At 37.2% G+C, this 14,723-nt stretch overlaps 1 protein-coding gene across 1 annotated transcript in view; it reads right to left on the bottom strand.

The window, feature by feature from the left end:
* The window catches only part of LOC306814893 (fibrillin-2-like), a gene marked incomplete at both ends in the record, with an annotated part of 115,840 nt that overhangs the window by 27,508 nt on the left and 73,609 nt on the right, over positions 1–14,723 (bottom strand). The window contains 15 exon segments of the mRNA XM_079331388.1: positions 579–731; positions 1,249–1,374; positions 2,079–2,204; positions 2,858–2,926; positions 3,915–4,076; positions 4,363–4,485; positions 4,704–4,826; positions 6,982–7,107; positions 8,648–8,770; positions 9,921–10,043; positions 10,993–11,118; positions 11,690–11,815; positions 11,936–12,058; positions 12,866–12,991; positions 13,658–13,783. Of these exon segments, the coding sequence (XP_079187514.1) occupies positions 579–731; positions 1,249–1,374; positions 2,079–2,204; positions 2,858–2,926; positions 3,915–4,076; positions 4,363–4,485; positions 4,704–4,826; positions 6,982–7,107; positions 8,648–8,770; positions 9,921–10,043; positions 10,993–11,118; positions 11,690–11,815; positions 11,936–12,058; positions 12,866–12,991; positions 13,658–13,783 (1,881 nt within the window).

Below are 14,723 nucleotides of genomic sequence, written 5' to 3'. Positions count from 1 at the left end.
TAAAGGATGTTTCAATAAATGTCAGGTTTCCCTCCAAGCTGGTGATTCTTCCACTAATGACTTTCCTGAGTTCAGCTTTCAGGGGTGCTTTATTACAGGAAAACAATTCCATAAAGACTGACTGAAAATGAATTGTCCTGCACTATTTTCACCTCCATTTACAGAAGAGAATTTTTTACTTCCCATTGCAATGCCCGACTTACTGAGCAATTTTTCTCAAGTTCAGTCACCTTCAGCAGAGGAAATGTAAAAACAACCAAGCAGGTCATGAACCAAATGTGAGAGACAGCTGAAAAATCCAGAAAGGTTTCCTACATCCAGCATGAAACCCAATCTTGATGTTCTGACAGACTAGGACTATCAGGATAAATGTGTCTCCAACTACCAAGAACTAAATAGACTCTCCTAAATTAATTATCCTGGAAAAAGATTAGACAGGAGGTCAGTCAGTATCTTCAACACCAGTATTACTGCCCAGTAAAAGTTCTTTCGGGATGGAATGTTAACTTTAGTTATTAGGTCAAAGCAGCAGATAAGCAAAGAAAGTAACAAAATGGGGTGACCACAGAAGGCTTTACCTGTTCCTGGAGTTGGACATGGCTCACAAAGTTTGTTCCAGGCTTTCCCAATATTGTATGTGCAGCAGCACATCCTTTTGGTCACATTGAAGGGCAGTTCATTCTCACAGGAGGTTCCATTATAGCTTCGGTAGCAAAAGCTTTTCCTCATGTCTGGATGTGAGAAAAGAAGCACTTAAGAAATAACCAACATTATGATAATTATGGTATTATGTAAATACCAACCCCCTACTAAATCAGACAAGGCTTCATTAACTCTGTTTTCTGAATGCAACATAAACACAGGCATTTAAAGTAATTGAAGGATTGATGTAATCCACAGTCTTTGTTTTGGACTTATGTGGCATATTTTCTGTTTTCATTTAAAGACACAAGGGGGAAACAGGCAAACTCCTAAAAAATCATAAGCACAGTGCAGAAACTCATGAGATCCATTTTTATGGTAAACCCCACCATTTGGAAATGATCAGCTAAAATAAACTAGAGAACAGTGAGCCCTGTTAGGGAGTAAGAGCCCTTGAATGCTGCAAGCCATCACAGGGATCTCTTTCCTGACAACATGACACCAACTGTGAGCTAACAACAGTGAAAATAAACTTAAAGCACAGGGTCTGGCCCTCAAACAGTCTGATATTCTTGCATTTCTAGTAAAAATGACATTTTCACGTACCCATGCAGTTGTGTCCTCCATTCACCTGCATATATTCAGGTGGGCAAATGCAGGTGTAGTTCCCCAAGGTGTTGTAGCAGGTGCCAGGACCACAGACACCAGGGTGTGCAACACACTCATCAATATCTAGAGACCAAGGAAAAATCATTGCAGTTGATGAGGGAGAAGAGGTCTCAGGTTTCTGAGAAATATGACCATAATAAACCACGCTAAGATAACAAAAATGCTTCATTTAAAGAACAGCTTGGAAAATAAAGCTCTGATTTTAACCTCTAAGTTTAGCCCTAGCTCTCATAAGTGCAAGACAACACACTAAATAAACTAAAGTTCTTGAACTTGCCACTGAAATAGAAGCAAATCAACTTCACAAAAGACATTCACACCTTCACACAGCAGGGTTAGTTTTTGTGTCAATTTACAATTTTGGTTGTAACAGTTATGAAAAATCTCAAACACAGAAGGAAAACCAGTAAGAACTTTACTTCATATTGAACAAATTAAACTGTTGCTCACACCCAAAATGGAGGGAGCACCATAAAACTTGCAGGGGATACAAGGTGTTGAAGTGAGAAGCCAGAAATCCTCAATACCCCCTTAGTTTACTGAATACACATGTCTGAGGTCTAATATCTAAAATAAACATTAAAATATCCAGTTGTTCCACTTCAAGCTTTGTGCTAATTATATCACTGGTGCCAAAGACAATGGTTTTAGGGAAGACTCTAGGTAAGGGCAGGGTGTACCATGCCCACTTGTGGATTTAAGGTTAAAAATCAGTGGTTTTCATAGTAAGTACACTCTGACAGAGGAAGAGGTTCAGAGGACTCAACCTTCACAGATTCTTGTCTCTTCACTGAGGTAGTAACCTCTTGGGCATTCACACTGGAAGCTGCCAAAAGTGTTGATGCAATTTCCACCCTGGCAGAGACCTGGCAGCTCCTGACATTCATCAATGTCTAAAAAAAGAAGAAAAAAAAAAACCAACAAAAAACCCTCACAGTATTTTCATTCCAGAATGAATAGAAAGAAGAGAATTTAAGTACTACACTGAAATTTTGCCAACTAGTAGCTTTGAACTGTCATGTGTGGTTTCTTTTGGGGTTTTTGGCTTCTAAATTGCTCTCCAGGAATGCAAGGATAAGATGCTCATTCTCTTCCATTCAAACAGCACTTAAGGAGCAGTTTCAGCTTGTTAAGCCAAATGTTCCATTGCTGTTTACAGGAATTTGGCATCTAATTCCTCACTTCTGCTTATTTATTGGAACCAGAGCTGCTTTGTCTGATGAATATTTCCTGACATTTGCACCTTCTGCTATCAGCTGTAATTTTCATAAATGACTTACCCTTCAGGGCCCAATTTTGAAATCCAGTTAAAGTCAGGAGCACACAAAAGGTATGCACTAAATCATTTTCCTACTGAAATGGTGTTGGACTCCTTTAATATTCTTTTGCTTTTTCTTGTTGTTTCCCAATTCACATTAACAGTGGTTTTTGATTTGCACTAAATATAATGATTTCTGAAAAATGCAGTTCATTTTCAAAGATAACCCCTTTATGACCCCTTATTATTATAATTATTAGTCATCACAGCAATTTATAAGAATCTCACCTTCTAAAATAATAGTGATAGGATTTGGTCTGAATCCTTCTCCCCCTGGACAGAGAGTATTGTATTCAGCTATATTAAGGTATAAAAGAGACAACGTGTCAGTCTCATAAAAAAACCCCAAATTATGACAACAGAATCATAAATCGTCATTTGTGTTTTTAATGGCTGTTCTTCCTTACAGTCATTTGCTTTCAACTTTTTTTACTTATTACCAGTAAATAAAGCAAGTGCATTAGATTAAAAGAAAAACAATGTAAGATAAGGAGCTCTGCTTTCTTTTATATCCATAGCCTCAGATCCTCTTAAGGCAGGCACAATACTGAGTTTTCTGTACTGTGTCCTTACAGAGGCACATATTTTCTGTTTTGATTAGTTATTTAACATGAAATGTCAGTATGCCACTCATAAAGGTAAGTGTTAAACTTGGAATTCCTGCTATTATGAGGCTGTAAAGAGCAACATACTCAACATTTGTGTTGCATTATTCATTGAAGACTTTCAAAGCTCTACAAAGGTGATAACTATCATTAGGTAACAGCTTTGAAAGTACTCAAGAGGGACTCAGACATAAATACAGAACAATTATCAACACTCTGAGAATAATGAGGTCTTCCAAATTAAAGCCATGATTTCAATTCTAAGCATAATTAATTTATTTCCCTACCAGCTTTGAGCTCCTGAGCAAAAATGCAGATATACATACAGCAGGTGTATGCACTCTATTCCATCAGCAAATCTCTTAATTTTTTTTTCTTTTAAATGGGAGAAAAGTAAAAGCAAAATAAAGTGCCCAAAACTACCTAACATATCAAGTGGTCGGTTGGAAGTGCCTTCTAAAGGTAGCACTGATTTATTAGGGTGAGAACAGGCACCAAGCCAGTGACAGAAGACTAAAGGTCAGGTCAGGTCTGTGATGCTCAGGTCCACACCTCTGACAGTGGCAAGGAAACTTGTTTCAAATGACCAATGCACAGCAACACAGAACAAATCTGTAAATTCTTTTTCCATCACTTCTAAATTAATGCAGCACCAGGAGAACATGAGAACATTTCCTTACTGCTGTTGACAGGGGGACAGGTCTCACAGGGGTTCCCCCAAGCCCTTCCCAGTGAGCAGCAGCACGAGGAACGGGTGACTCCAACCCCAATCTCGGTGTTGCAGGACAGGCCCCCGTCCCCTCTCGGTCCAAACTTCAGGTAGCAGCTGCCCACACGGTTATCTATGTAAAAAGCACACCAACAGCTGTGCTTACAGCTGCACACCATGATCAGCAAAGAACAGCAGGCATTCACCTGTAATTTCACACCTAGGAGGAGGAATTCAGGTAACATTGTACTCTGGAAGTCATTGGCATTTCAAGAACACTGATGGTTATGGATGTTGAGAGAGACAACACCAAAAAACTATGTAACAGGATATGCAGAATTGTGGAATAGTTATTTTTCTATCTTATTTGCATAAAAGCAGTGATTTCTGAAGTGATACTTCAGGACGCTTTTACTTACCCACACAACCCACTCCAGTAGGATTCAGCTGGAAGTCTGGTGGACAATTGCACTCATATCTTCCAGGAGTGTTTACACAAAGACCATTAACACAATTAATGGGATCAGCACATTCATCAACATCTAAAATAGGAAATCCACACTCATAAATCTGCTCATTGGATAGAAAAGGGCAAGTTTACTTCCTAAGACAACAAAGCAATAAAGTTTAAATGCAAGTGTATTTTAGCTGAAACTAAAGTTTTATGAATTCACCAAATGACTACAAGCAAACTTTGGTCATTTGCATATTTAAGAAGCCACCCTTTTTGCTGATGTATTTGTTTAAAGCAGTGATTTACCTGTGCAGTTTCCCCCAGTCCGATCCAGTTCATAGCCATCATCACAGATACAACGAAACATTCCTGGGAGATTATTGCAGGTGCCAAACACACAAATATTCTGGAAGGAGCATTCATCGGTGTCTGAAGGAATATTTTAAAACCAGAAAGTTACACAGCATTACCATGTTATTGTAATTGTTATTGCTGCTGTTCTTATTATGTGTCATTCCACTATAAAAGCAAGAGGAGACACACACAAAATATTTTAAAAACTAACATTTTTGAGTTTTTGTAGAATATTACACAAAATTTGTATTAGTGAATTTGCATTTGTAAAGAAATTGTAATAAGAAGAAAGGGAGTGTTTAGGCATCAACAGTCATATCACCTCGGAGGAAGAACACAGGGAAAACAGGAATATAGGAAGTAAGAATGATCTGTGATTTTTCTCAAGCCCACTTTAAAACAGCTATGTAGTAACTACACACAGATGAGCTAAAATGCATCCAAAGGACTGCCTGCATGCTGATCTAAATTGAAGATGAAATCAAGTTGAAAGACTATGACAGAAAATTGGATGATTCTGCCAGCTGCAGTGTAGAAAGGAGCTGAACACTGACACCACTGACTGCAAAGCTATGGCTTTAGGCACAGACTGTGAAAGACTTCTGAGTTCAAATTAAGTAGGATAAGACTGAAAAAAAAAAAACTCTCCAGGTACTCTCAGACAGCAAGACTTTTTAAGCTGCCAGAATAAAGCAGCTGTGGAAAAGGCAAATGCAATTCTGGCACGTATTAGTGAATTATTTTTAGCACAGACAGGGAAGTAGAAAGCATTAATATCATTTTACAAAGCACAGCCAAATCTTAATTTGAAATTCTGAGTACAGTACTCTGTTGATGAACTAATTTTGTACAAGATGTGCAAAAGGGGCATTAAAATTATTGCAGCAATAAAATACCTACTTTTAACCTGGATTACGTCAGCCAAAGGTTGAAAAGTAATAAAATGTCCCTTTACAGTAACACATGAGAAAGGTTAACTTCTGGGGGCATGTTCAGACACACATTTTTTAGGCAAAATTTATACTTAACATCCAGAAGTCCTGAGTCAATTTAATCTGCAAAATAAAATTTCTAATACCCTGGAGTATGGCCATGGAACAACCTCCAAATCAGGTCATTAAGAAGCTAATGCACTGACATCTCAAGGGACTTCTGAAGAAATTAATAATTTGTATTACAATTATTTAATTAAATCGAGACTGGATTTTGCCCTTTGATTGTAGAAATCAACCAAGGACACTCCTTACCATAGGACAAATTAATATATCAACTTCAAAATGCGAGAAATAAAAGCTAACTTCTTTTAAAAATTCAATACCCAGATATTTTATTTCTCCAACAGCATAATCTAGTCAATGAAGGCTTTCAGATGTCTGCTGTAATCACAGTAATATATCAAGCATTTCTTCAAAATCCTTCAATTGTTGGACCAAAACCCCTCAACACACTGACCCAAAAATTAGAATTACATGGTTTTTCAAACATTGGTTGGCTGCAATAGATTGGATCTATATTAGGGGATTTTTATTAGACCATCACCACCACTGTGATATGACTGAGGTGCACCAAGAAATTCAGTAAAGATGATTGACAATACTTGCTAATGATTAACAAATCTGACTATGCAGTGGCAGAGTTAAAAAAGTACCTGAATTATTCTGAAGACTGATTCATATATGTACACCTGAATGTTAGAATGTGCCACACTCTGGACTGAATCTTAGAGATTAAGTTTTGAAACCTGTTTTTTATATCTCACCAAGAATTTCAATGTCACAAGATGTTATGTGGTTTCCACCTTTAAATATGAAATAAATTAAAAGCTTTGGGGCACCAGCTAAAATGTTTTCATCTCCTATACAGTCATATTGAACAACAACAACAAAAGGTATAAGAACATGATAGGGAATAGAAGCTGAACTGGACTAGAAAGATAACACAGGATTTTCTACACACTATCCAATAGTGACAAGAAGGAATCAAAAAACAATTTCACAAAATTTCTGAGGCAAACCTCTGCTCTGGGATTTATGGAAGAAGGCCAGCAAAACATCATAAAAAAAGATGAAAGCAACCTTCCAACATAATTCACACTGAAGAAATTCCTTGTATATGAAACATGTGGTGCTTTCTCTGCTTCCAGGCTGAGGTGCTGTTGCTTGCTCCTTGCTTTAGAGCAGCCAGCCCCAGCTCAGAGGACAGAGCTGAGGCAGCAGCAGCTGCAGCTCACCTTGGCAGGACTTGCTGTCAGAGGCAGGAGTGAAGCCCATCTCACACTCACAGCGAAAGGAGCCGGGGACATTCAGGCACTGCCCATTTTCACACAGGTTGATGTTCTCTGCACACTCGTCAACATCTGTGGAAGACAGGAAAACTCCTCTGGAACTACAGGTTTCACATCAAAAAATACATGTAAATATATCCTAATGTTCAAAATAATAGCACTGTTGAGCATTGAAGTTATAAAACAGAATTTCTGATACCCTGAAGTAAATTGAAAGAATGCAGAAAAGCAAACAGAGTTTTGAAATTTATTCCGTTCACCTTTGCACAATTACTTCCTCCTTGTTTTTCATTAACCAATGAGTTTTTTTTACTAATGCAAGCTTTTAAGATTCAATATTACTGTCTTGACAAATAAGTTAAATTCCTTGCTTAAAAAGTAAAAACTTTGCCTCTGGGTATATACTGCTATGCCATTTTCAAAGAAAAAATGTTCAAAAGGCAAATTTTCCTAAATCATACATAGAAAATTATTATCATATTCATTTTAGAAAATATTCCTCACATGTGAGGAACATTACAAGTACTGCTTGCACACCAGGATGTATATATGCCCCAAAACAGCTATAAAGAAAGAGAATGGCAAGGGAGGGCATTCACCATTGCAGTCATCATATGAAGAGATAAGTGATAAGAAGTGATAATTCAGTTATTCTTATGACTGTCAAAAAAAAAAAAAATGTTTTCTTCATTTTATTATTATATATCTGATTTTTAAAGAAACACAGAAGCTCAATATAGGAATAAAACTTTGTGCTCATGAACCAAAAAAACTGAAATACATAAACCAAGTCATATTTGAAGGTCTTTGTTCTCAAATAAAAAACTTTATACTACTAATCAGAAAATCTTGTTTCTAAGCTGTTAATTAATTTTTGTTTGTAGTTAGCTAATAATGAATACATTCACAGTACTTTTCTAGGTATTTTATTATCATCAGGATGGGTTTCTTTAGACCTTTAAATATGCTGACCAAATATAGGATGTGTTAAAACTCTAGAGCAGAGATAATGACTCATCTCTACTCTGTAAGTGATAAAGAGCAGAGCAGCCCAAGACATAGTAATTAATATTTAATATAAAATCTTTCTATCATACGTGCCACTTTGAGTCAGTTCCTATGTGAATAACAATGTCCCATTCTCACCTACAAATTTAAATGCAATGATCACAGGCAATGTTTTTTAACTGCAGTTTGTTTTCCTTTTAAAAAAGTTCTATGTAATGATCACATCCTATTCTACTAATAGAGTGTTGGGAAAAGATATGATGCCAGAGAGAGGAACTGTAATAGAGCAGGCATTTGGTGATCTTGATTAGAGGCACTGCTACAAGCAGGACATGAATGTTCAAAATAATTGGCATGAAGATGATAAGGAGGAAGAAGCAGCAGACAGGAATTTCCCCCAAAAATGGACCCAGTGAATCCAACTGGCACATAAATCAAAAGAACAAATCAGGTGCTTCTGACACCATTTCTTATGCAGGAATCATCTTGATCTTAAATTACATCTCCACACTTATTGTCTTGCGCTGTGGGCTTAGGTCTAATTCACAAGGTTTCCATACAAGAGAACAACCAAGAAAGAGTCAGGTGTGACAAACCTCCTTACCAGAGCAGGTAAAGCCATCTCCAGTGAAGCCCTCTGCACAGGCACAGTGGTAGGAGCCCGGGCTGTTCACACACTGGGCGCTGGCGCTGCACCGCTGGGTCCCGTTGGAGCATTCATCAAGATCTGCACATCGGGGACAAAAAGTGCAGCCAGCAGCACAGCAATTAGAAAACTGGCTGGCAGTGAACTGGCAAGATAACCAGCACCACTGCAAGCATGATTATGTATCCATAAATGCACACATTTACTATGAGATGATACAGTGACTCCATTTTAATACTCCCTTTAAATTACAACGTGTGGTCCTGGGCAGAAAATTTCTGAGCAACAGATGGAATGCAGCTGACTCACTATTTGGATGCTAATGTCCTGTTAAAGAGCTTAAATTCAAAATTAGTTTCAAAAAAACTAATTTTTAGTTTAAAACTGACTAATTAGCTAAAAACTAATTCGTTAAAAAAGTAATTTTAGAAACTGAGCTGAAGAAATGTAGGGAGGTAAAAATCTGCCACTTATCGAGAAAGCCTTCTCAAGCAATAGAAGAAAGTGAAAACAATGCAACCCATAGGGCTGAAGCAAACTGTTCACTTGGATATTAATATGTATGAGAGAAAAAAAGAGAAAAAAAAATGAAGAAATGAGAAATCATATACGGCATTTTTTTAGCACATTACATCAATAAAATTAATCGTTACATGAAGCTCCTTTTCCACAGATCCCAAAATGTTCTCAAAACAAAAAGCAAGTATCACAGTCTTTTACCCAGCAAACTGAAACATGAAGGCAATAGGACATACACAACTATACCAGCCCAGCAAAAGCAGACACAGGCTTCCCCCACCCCTCCAGTCCCAATCTGGTTTATGCCAGGGTCTGTAAGTCAGACCTATTACAAGAAATTAAAAAAAAAATGTTTGAAGGACTGTAAATATCTGACAGGAAACAATAAAACAAAATCTATTTAATTTCTGGTTTTTGTGGTTTTTTGCACATTCGAGTAGCAGCTGCATACAAATTTTGTAAAATATGTAGTTAATTCAGTAAGATGTCACAGCATTACATTTCTGCGATAGTAAAATGGTTTTTTTTTTCTTAGAAAACCCAGTCTGTGAAACATAATCTTTCATACTCATTTACACAGGCTGCAGCAGACAAAAGAATACTTATTTTTTCTAACAGACTAATCATACAGTCACATTACATACTTTCAGAAAAAAAAGGAAATAAAAAGGATGGGGAGAGAGAAAAAACATCTTTATTTCTATATACTTACCAATACACTTAATGCCATTTCCAACCCAACCTTCTCTGCAACTGCATTTAAAACTTCCTGGCACATTGACACATGAGGCATGCATGTCACAGTTGTGAGCTCCAATTTCACACTCATTCACATCTACAAGCACAAAACAAACTATCAGTATTTACGTCATAATATTAAAAATTTTGTTCCTTTTACGCATTTCCTCTGTGAGGGTTTGCAGTTCGTTAAAAAATAAATGTTTAAGAATATAGAATATTCAAGTAAGCTATTTTGTATTCTGTATTAGTAAAAAGGAGTGACAATTGCATTTTATTTTTGCTCTTTGTTTGTAAACATGGCAATCAGTCCACTTTACTACAACTGCTTTTCAGCTTGAAATTAATGCTGTTTTCCAGAAATATGAAATATGCTGACATTTTTAATGTCTAAAACTGGGATAAGGATTTTGGGTGCACAGCCACCTTTCAGTTATAAAAATAATTATACAGCGAGGGCTGTGGCATTTACAGAACAGATTCCTAAACATGAAACTGCTGGAGAAATTCTGTCAGCTTCTTCTGGATGAGCCTGGATTCTTGAGAGCATGCGAAAGAAAATGTACTGCTTAAAATATCACAGGAACTTGCAGTGTGACTGCAGAACTTTAAAAAATGTTGGCAAAGGTTGAAGGATTTTTTATTTACTTTCATTTTTCCTCTGTTCTTTCCTTAAACCACATGGCCATTTCCTGCAGTTTGAGTTGAGATGAGCTCACCCTTCAGGTACAAGTGACAAATGAGCAATGATAAAATAATTCCAACACAACTACAGCTCTGTAACATGGGTGCTCACATAACCTGTGCTGATAAAATCTTTAAAATTAGTTTGCAAAGGACCTCCAGCATTGATACTGGTGAAGGAACACTCCCTTTAAAACTCTGGCACGTGATAGCAGATGGAAACAGTCAGATATATATAGATATAAATATATATATATAGAGAGAGAGAGAGAAATCAACCTCTCTCTTGTGTGAACACCTGTGCATTTACTGTACCTGGAAGCAAACCAAAGCATGTGACACATTCACTGGAAATGTTTTACCTGTGCACCCTGTGGTTCCTTTCTTGACAGAATACCCAACTTGACAGTGACAAATGAAGGAGCCTTTGGTGTTTTCACACTCCCCAAACATGCAGATATTGGAATTCAATTCACATTCATTCACATCTGTAGGTGATTATAAATTAGTTGTTAGTTGGACATTATTGTCATTTTGGAACATTTTATTTCAGGTGAAACTACTTACTATATGAGGTCATAATATATTTCAGCTGTTCTATTGTGTAAATTCCCTAAAAAAAGTAAGGATAAATGTATAGTCTAAATACCTCTGATTTGTGGTAAAACAAATACCATTTGTTTTCATCTTTTTTGGGAATGCTAATTAAAGGAATGTGAAGCAAATTTTTCCTTACAGGAATAATTTAAAATCATCTTCTTAAAATATATTTATAATAATTTTCTTCCAATGAAAAATTTTTGAAGTACCCCCCCTTCTCACCCCTCAACTAATCCCTTCTCATATTCCATTATAGTAAAATCACAGTGATGTCTTTCAACTATGAGATCTGGTTTATTGTTAAGGACTGGCCAAAAGGCAGGCAGTTTTGGTTTTTTTTTTTAATAATATACATAACTTCAACTCCCACTTTCAAGAATACAGTAGAAAGAACATCTTGAAACAAAAGATGCAGAATTTTCAAGACTTGCACTAAATTTGGTGCACACAGCTACTCACCAACACAAGTTTTCATGTCTACAGAAACCATAAATCCATCATAACAGAGGCAGTGATATTCTCCTGGGATATTGGTACACTGCCCACCATCACAGATATCTGGATTGTTTTCACATTCATCAATATCTGTGGAGGAGAACAAAAAGCAGATAATAATGCTGTCACTCTGGCATGGATGGGCTGGAACACCACGTTGATTCTGGCTGAAAGATGTGAAGCTGGAGCTTTTCAGGTGCCAAAACCTACCTGCACATGTCCTGACATCTGGCATCAGAGCATAGCCATCACTGCAGCTGCACTCATAGCTGCCTTCTGAGTTAGAGCAGTGGGTGTCACAGCCTCCATTCATTATCATGCACTCATCAATATCTGGGGGAGCAACAGTGGCAGCAGTAAGTCTACTTCTTTAAGAAAAAAATCATATTCCCTTTACATTTTACATTAAGGAGTCTATCAGTGGCTTCATTCTGAATTTTTATTCTCACTTGACTCTCTCTGATTTTCATTTTTCCCTCTTCCAATTGCTTTTTTCATCTGTGGGAGCAAGTGGCTAAGTTAAATGTTGCTTTTGTTCCTGTGTATTGCTAGGGATGTGAAAAAAAGCTCAAGAAACAAAAGTTTGGAAAGGGAAAAAAAGGGAAACCCTGAAAAACTTAAAGCTTGAAATATACCACAAATTTGTATTTTTTTTAAAGAGCCATAACAAGCAAATAAAAAACCCTTTCAGTGAGTGCTGCTATTCTCCTTTGCAAGGAGTTGATGTGCTGGCAGCAACTTTATTCAGCATTATTACAGTGAAGGATTAAAGAGATGCATATGATAAGAAGAAGTGAGAGATAAGCCATTAATGAATGGGGCTTTTCTTGCTTGATCAAGAAATCTCAGTGTATTTTTCTGGTTGTTAGGTCAAACCTCTGATTTTAATGGAGTAGTAAAATAATTGTAATTTCAAAGTATCTTGCAGAGTTCACTACAGCAACCACCTTTTATGTCTTCTTTAAATTTTTTTATACTTCCATATTTCCACAACAGCTCATAATAAGCCTCAAAACCCATGAGAAAACAGCCCCTGCTAATTTTCAAAAGGAAGGTGCGAAATGAAATTAAATAAAAACAAGGAGAGATGGAACAACACAGCTGAAGCACAAACCCCCATGTTTGGTGCACAACACTTGCCTGTGCATCCCTGTCTGTCAGGAGTGGGCTGGTAGCCAGAGTCACAGAAGCACTGGTACGTCCCAACCATGTTCACACACTTGCCATTTCTGCAGAGACTGTCACTCAACGAGCACTCATTTACATCTGGGGAAGAACAGTCCATATCAGTAGCAATTCTGAACACTTAACAGCTTTTCAAACAGCTCAGGTTCCAGGGAGAATCAGAGGTAATATTGCAAACTGGTGGCTTTCAGATTTAGTAAATTTCTTTCTTGCTCTTGGTATGTTCCAGTTCAAGGAATTGAGTTCTGAACAGCTTGTTTAAGGTAATGTCCAAAGATTTATCTCTTCTGACTTAGGTCTGAGAGCATTAATTACAGAGTCTGCTGTGGGCATTAATTACCAAGTCTGTCATTTTCCATCAAGAAAATAAGCCACAGAGATAATGTGCTTATTTTTCTTTTTTTCTCCTTCTTTCTTCTTTTCCTTTTTTTATCATTTTGGTGGATTATACGCTAAAAGGAAAAATGCATTTCAAGACAGGACAATGCCTTTTTGTGACTGATAAAAATTGCTCCCATGAGTGGTACAGTCCCTTCACTTGCAAAATAACCCCTGAGACCTGATAAAACACTCGTCTTTGGAGCCAACATCCTTACAGGCACTGTGGATTTTACAGGCCTTTAGTTTTTGATTCAAAGATACCAATATAAAGCAGGAGTATTAATTTGTTAAGAGATCCCTGGGATTCCACCTTTGCCAGGGACTGACTGTTCCTCAAACTGGATGATTTTCTGAGTTGAAACTCACCTAAGCATTCCTCCTGTGATGGTGACAGCTCATGCCCTGGGGGACAGTCACAGTGGAAGCTCCCCTCAGTGTTCACACAGGTGCCACCTCTGCACAGCAGAGGGTTGCGTTCACACTCATCAATGTCTGCAAGGAAACCAGCACATGCAGGTATAAAATGGGCATACAAAAGGGCCAACAAGGAGAAAAGCAATTCCCAGTGTCTACAAGTGACAAAACGAAACAGTTGTTCCATGGTGTTGCTCATTTACTCACGCTGCACAACAGGACAAACAAAAACTACAGTCTTTATTAACTCTAAAGATGGGTATTTTTTCTCTCAAAAAAACCCCAGGAATTCATAATTTAATGTTAGATATTCAGTAAAACATGGGATACAAACGAAGGTAGCAAATTTTTGGATATTACCCTTTAGAACAATGTATTAATGTGATGTATATTTTTTTTTAATTGCTCAAGGCAACCAGACACCTGTTAATGTATGCAGTGAAATTCTTGTCTGTGGATGCAATCACAGTGGATGTTTGAGTCTCAGTTTTGACCTAGATGACTCCTCAGTTTGGTACTTCTTGTGTATGCAATGGTGTGGCTGGGGAATATTCTGGCTACAGTCATAAAGGCAGACTGAATATTTGACTCACAAACCTGATAGAACCAGCTAACACTACAGGTGTGGACAGAGAGATATACAAACAAAAGATGTTCAAGGTGAAGGATGCACTCACACTTCTGGGCTTCCAGGAAAGTCTAAAAGCATCACAATTTGCAAGAAAACAAGCAAAGGTGACAGGAGACTAAGTCAAGATTTTTTAAGGTAGCCTTTTAGACCCCTTTTAGTGTCTCCAGACCTATTCTTACAACTTTAAACAGATTAAAGAGATGTATTTTTTTTTTCAGGCAATGCTGTGAGAATTTCTTGAGTCCTAGAAGAAGCAATGAAAAGGGATTGATGCTGCTTTTGAAACTCCAGATTTCTATTTCTTTTTACCAAATATTTGGGGTACCCCATGAGCAGTTTTTAAATTAACTGTGTGAAGAGTTGCTGCTATTCTAAAATATCCATACA

Source organism: Erithacus rubecula (genome assembly GCF_903797595.1).
Source record: "Erithacus rubecula genome assembly, contig: SUPER_Z_unloc_3, whole genome shotgun sequence".
Taxonomy (NCBI): domain Eukaryota; kingdom Metazoa; phylum Chordata; class Aves; order Passeriformes; family Muscicapidae; genus Erithacus; species Erithacus rubecula.
Note: the sequence above shows the minus strand (reverse complement) of the source record. Positions and strands in the feature narration are given on the sequence as shown.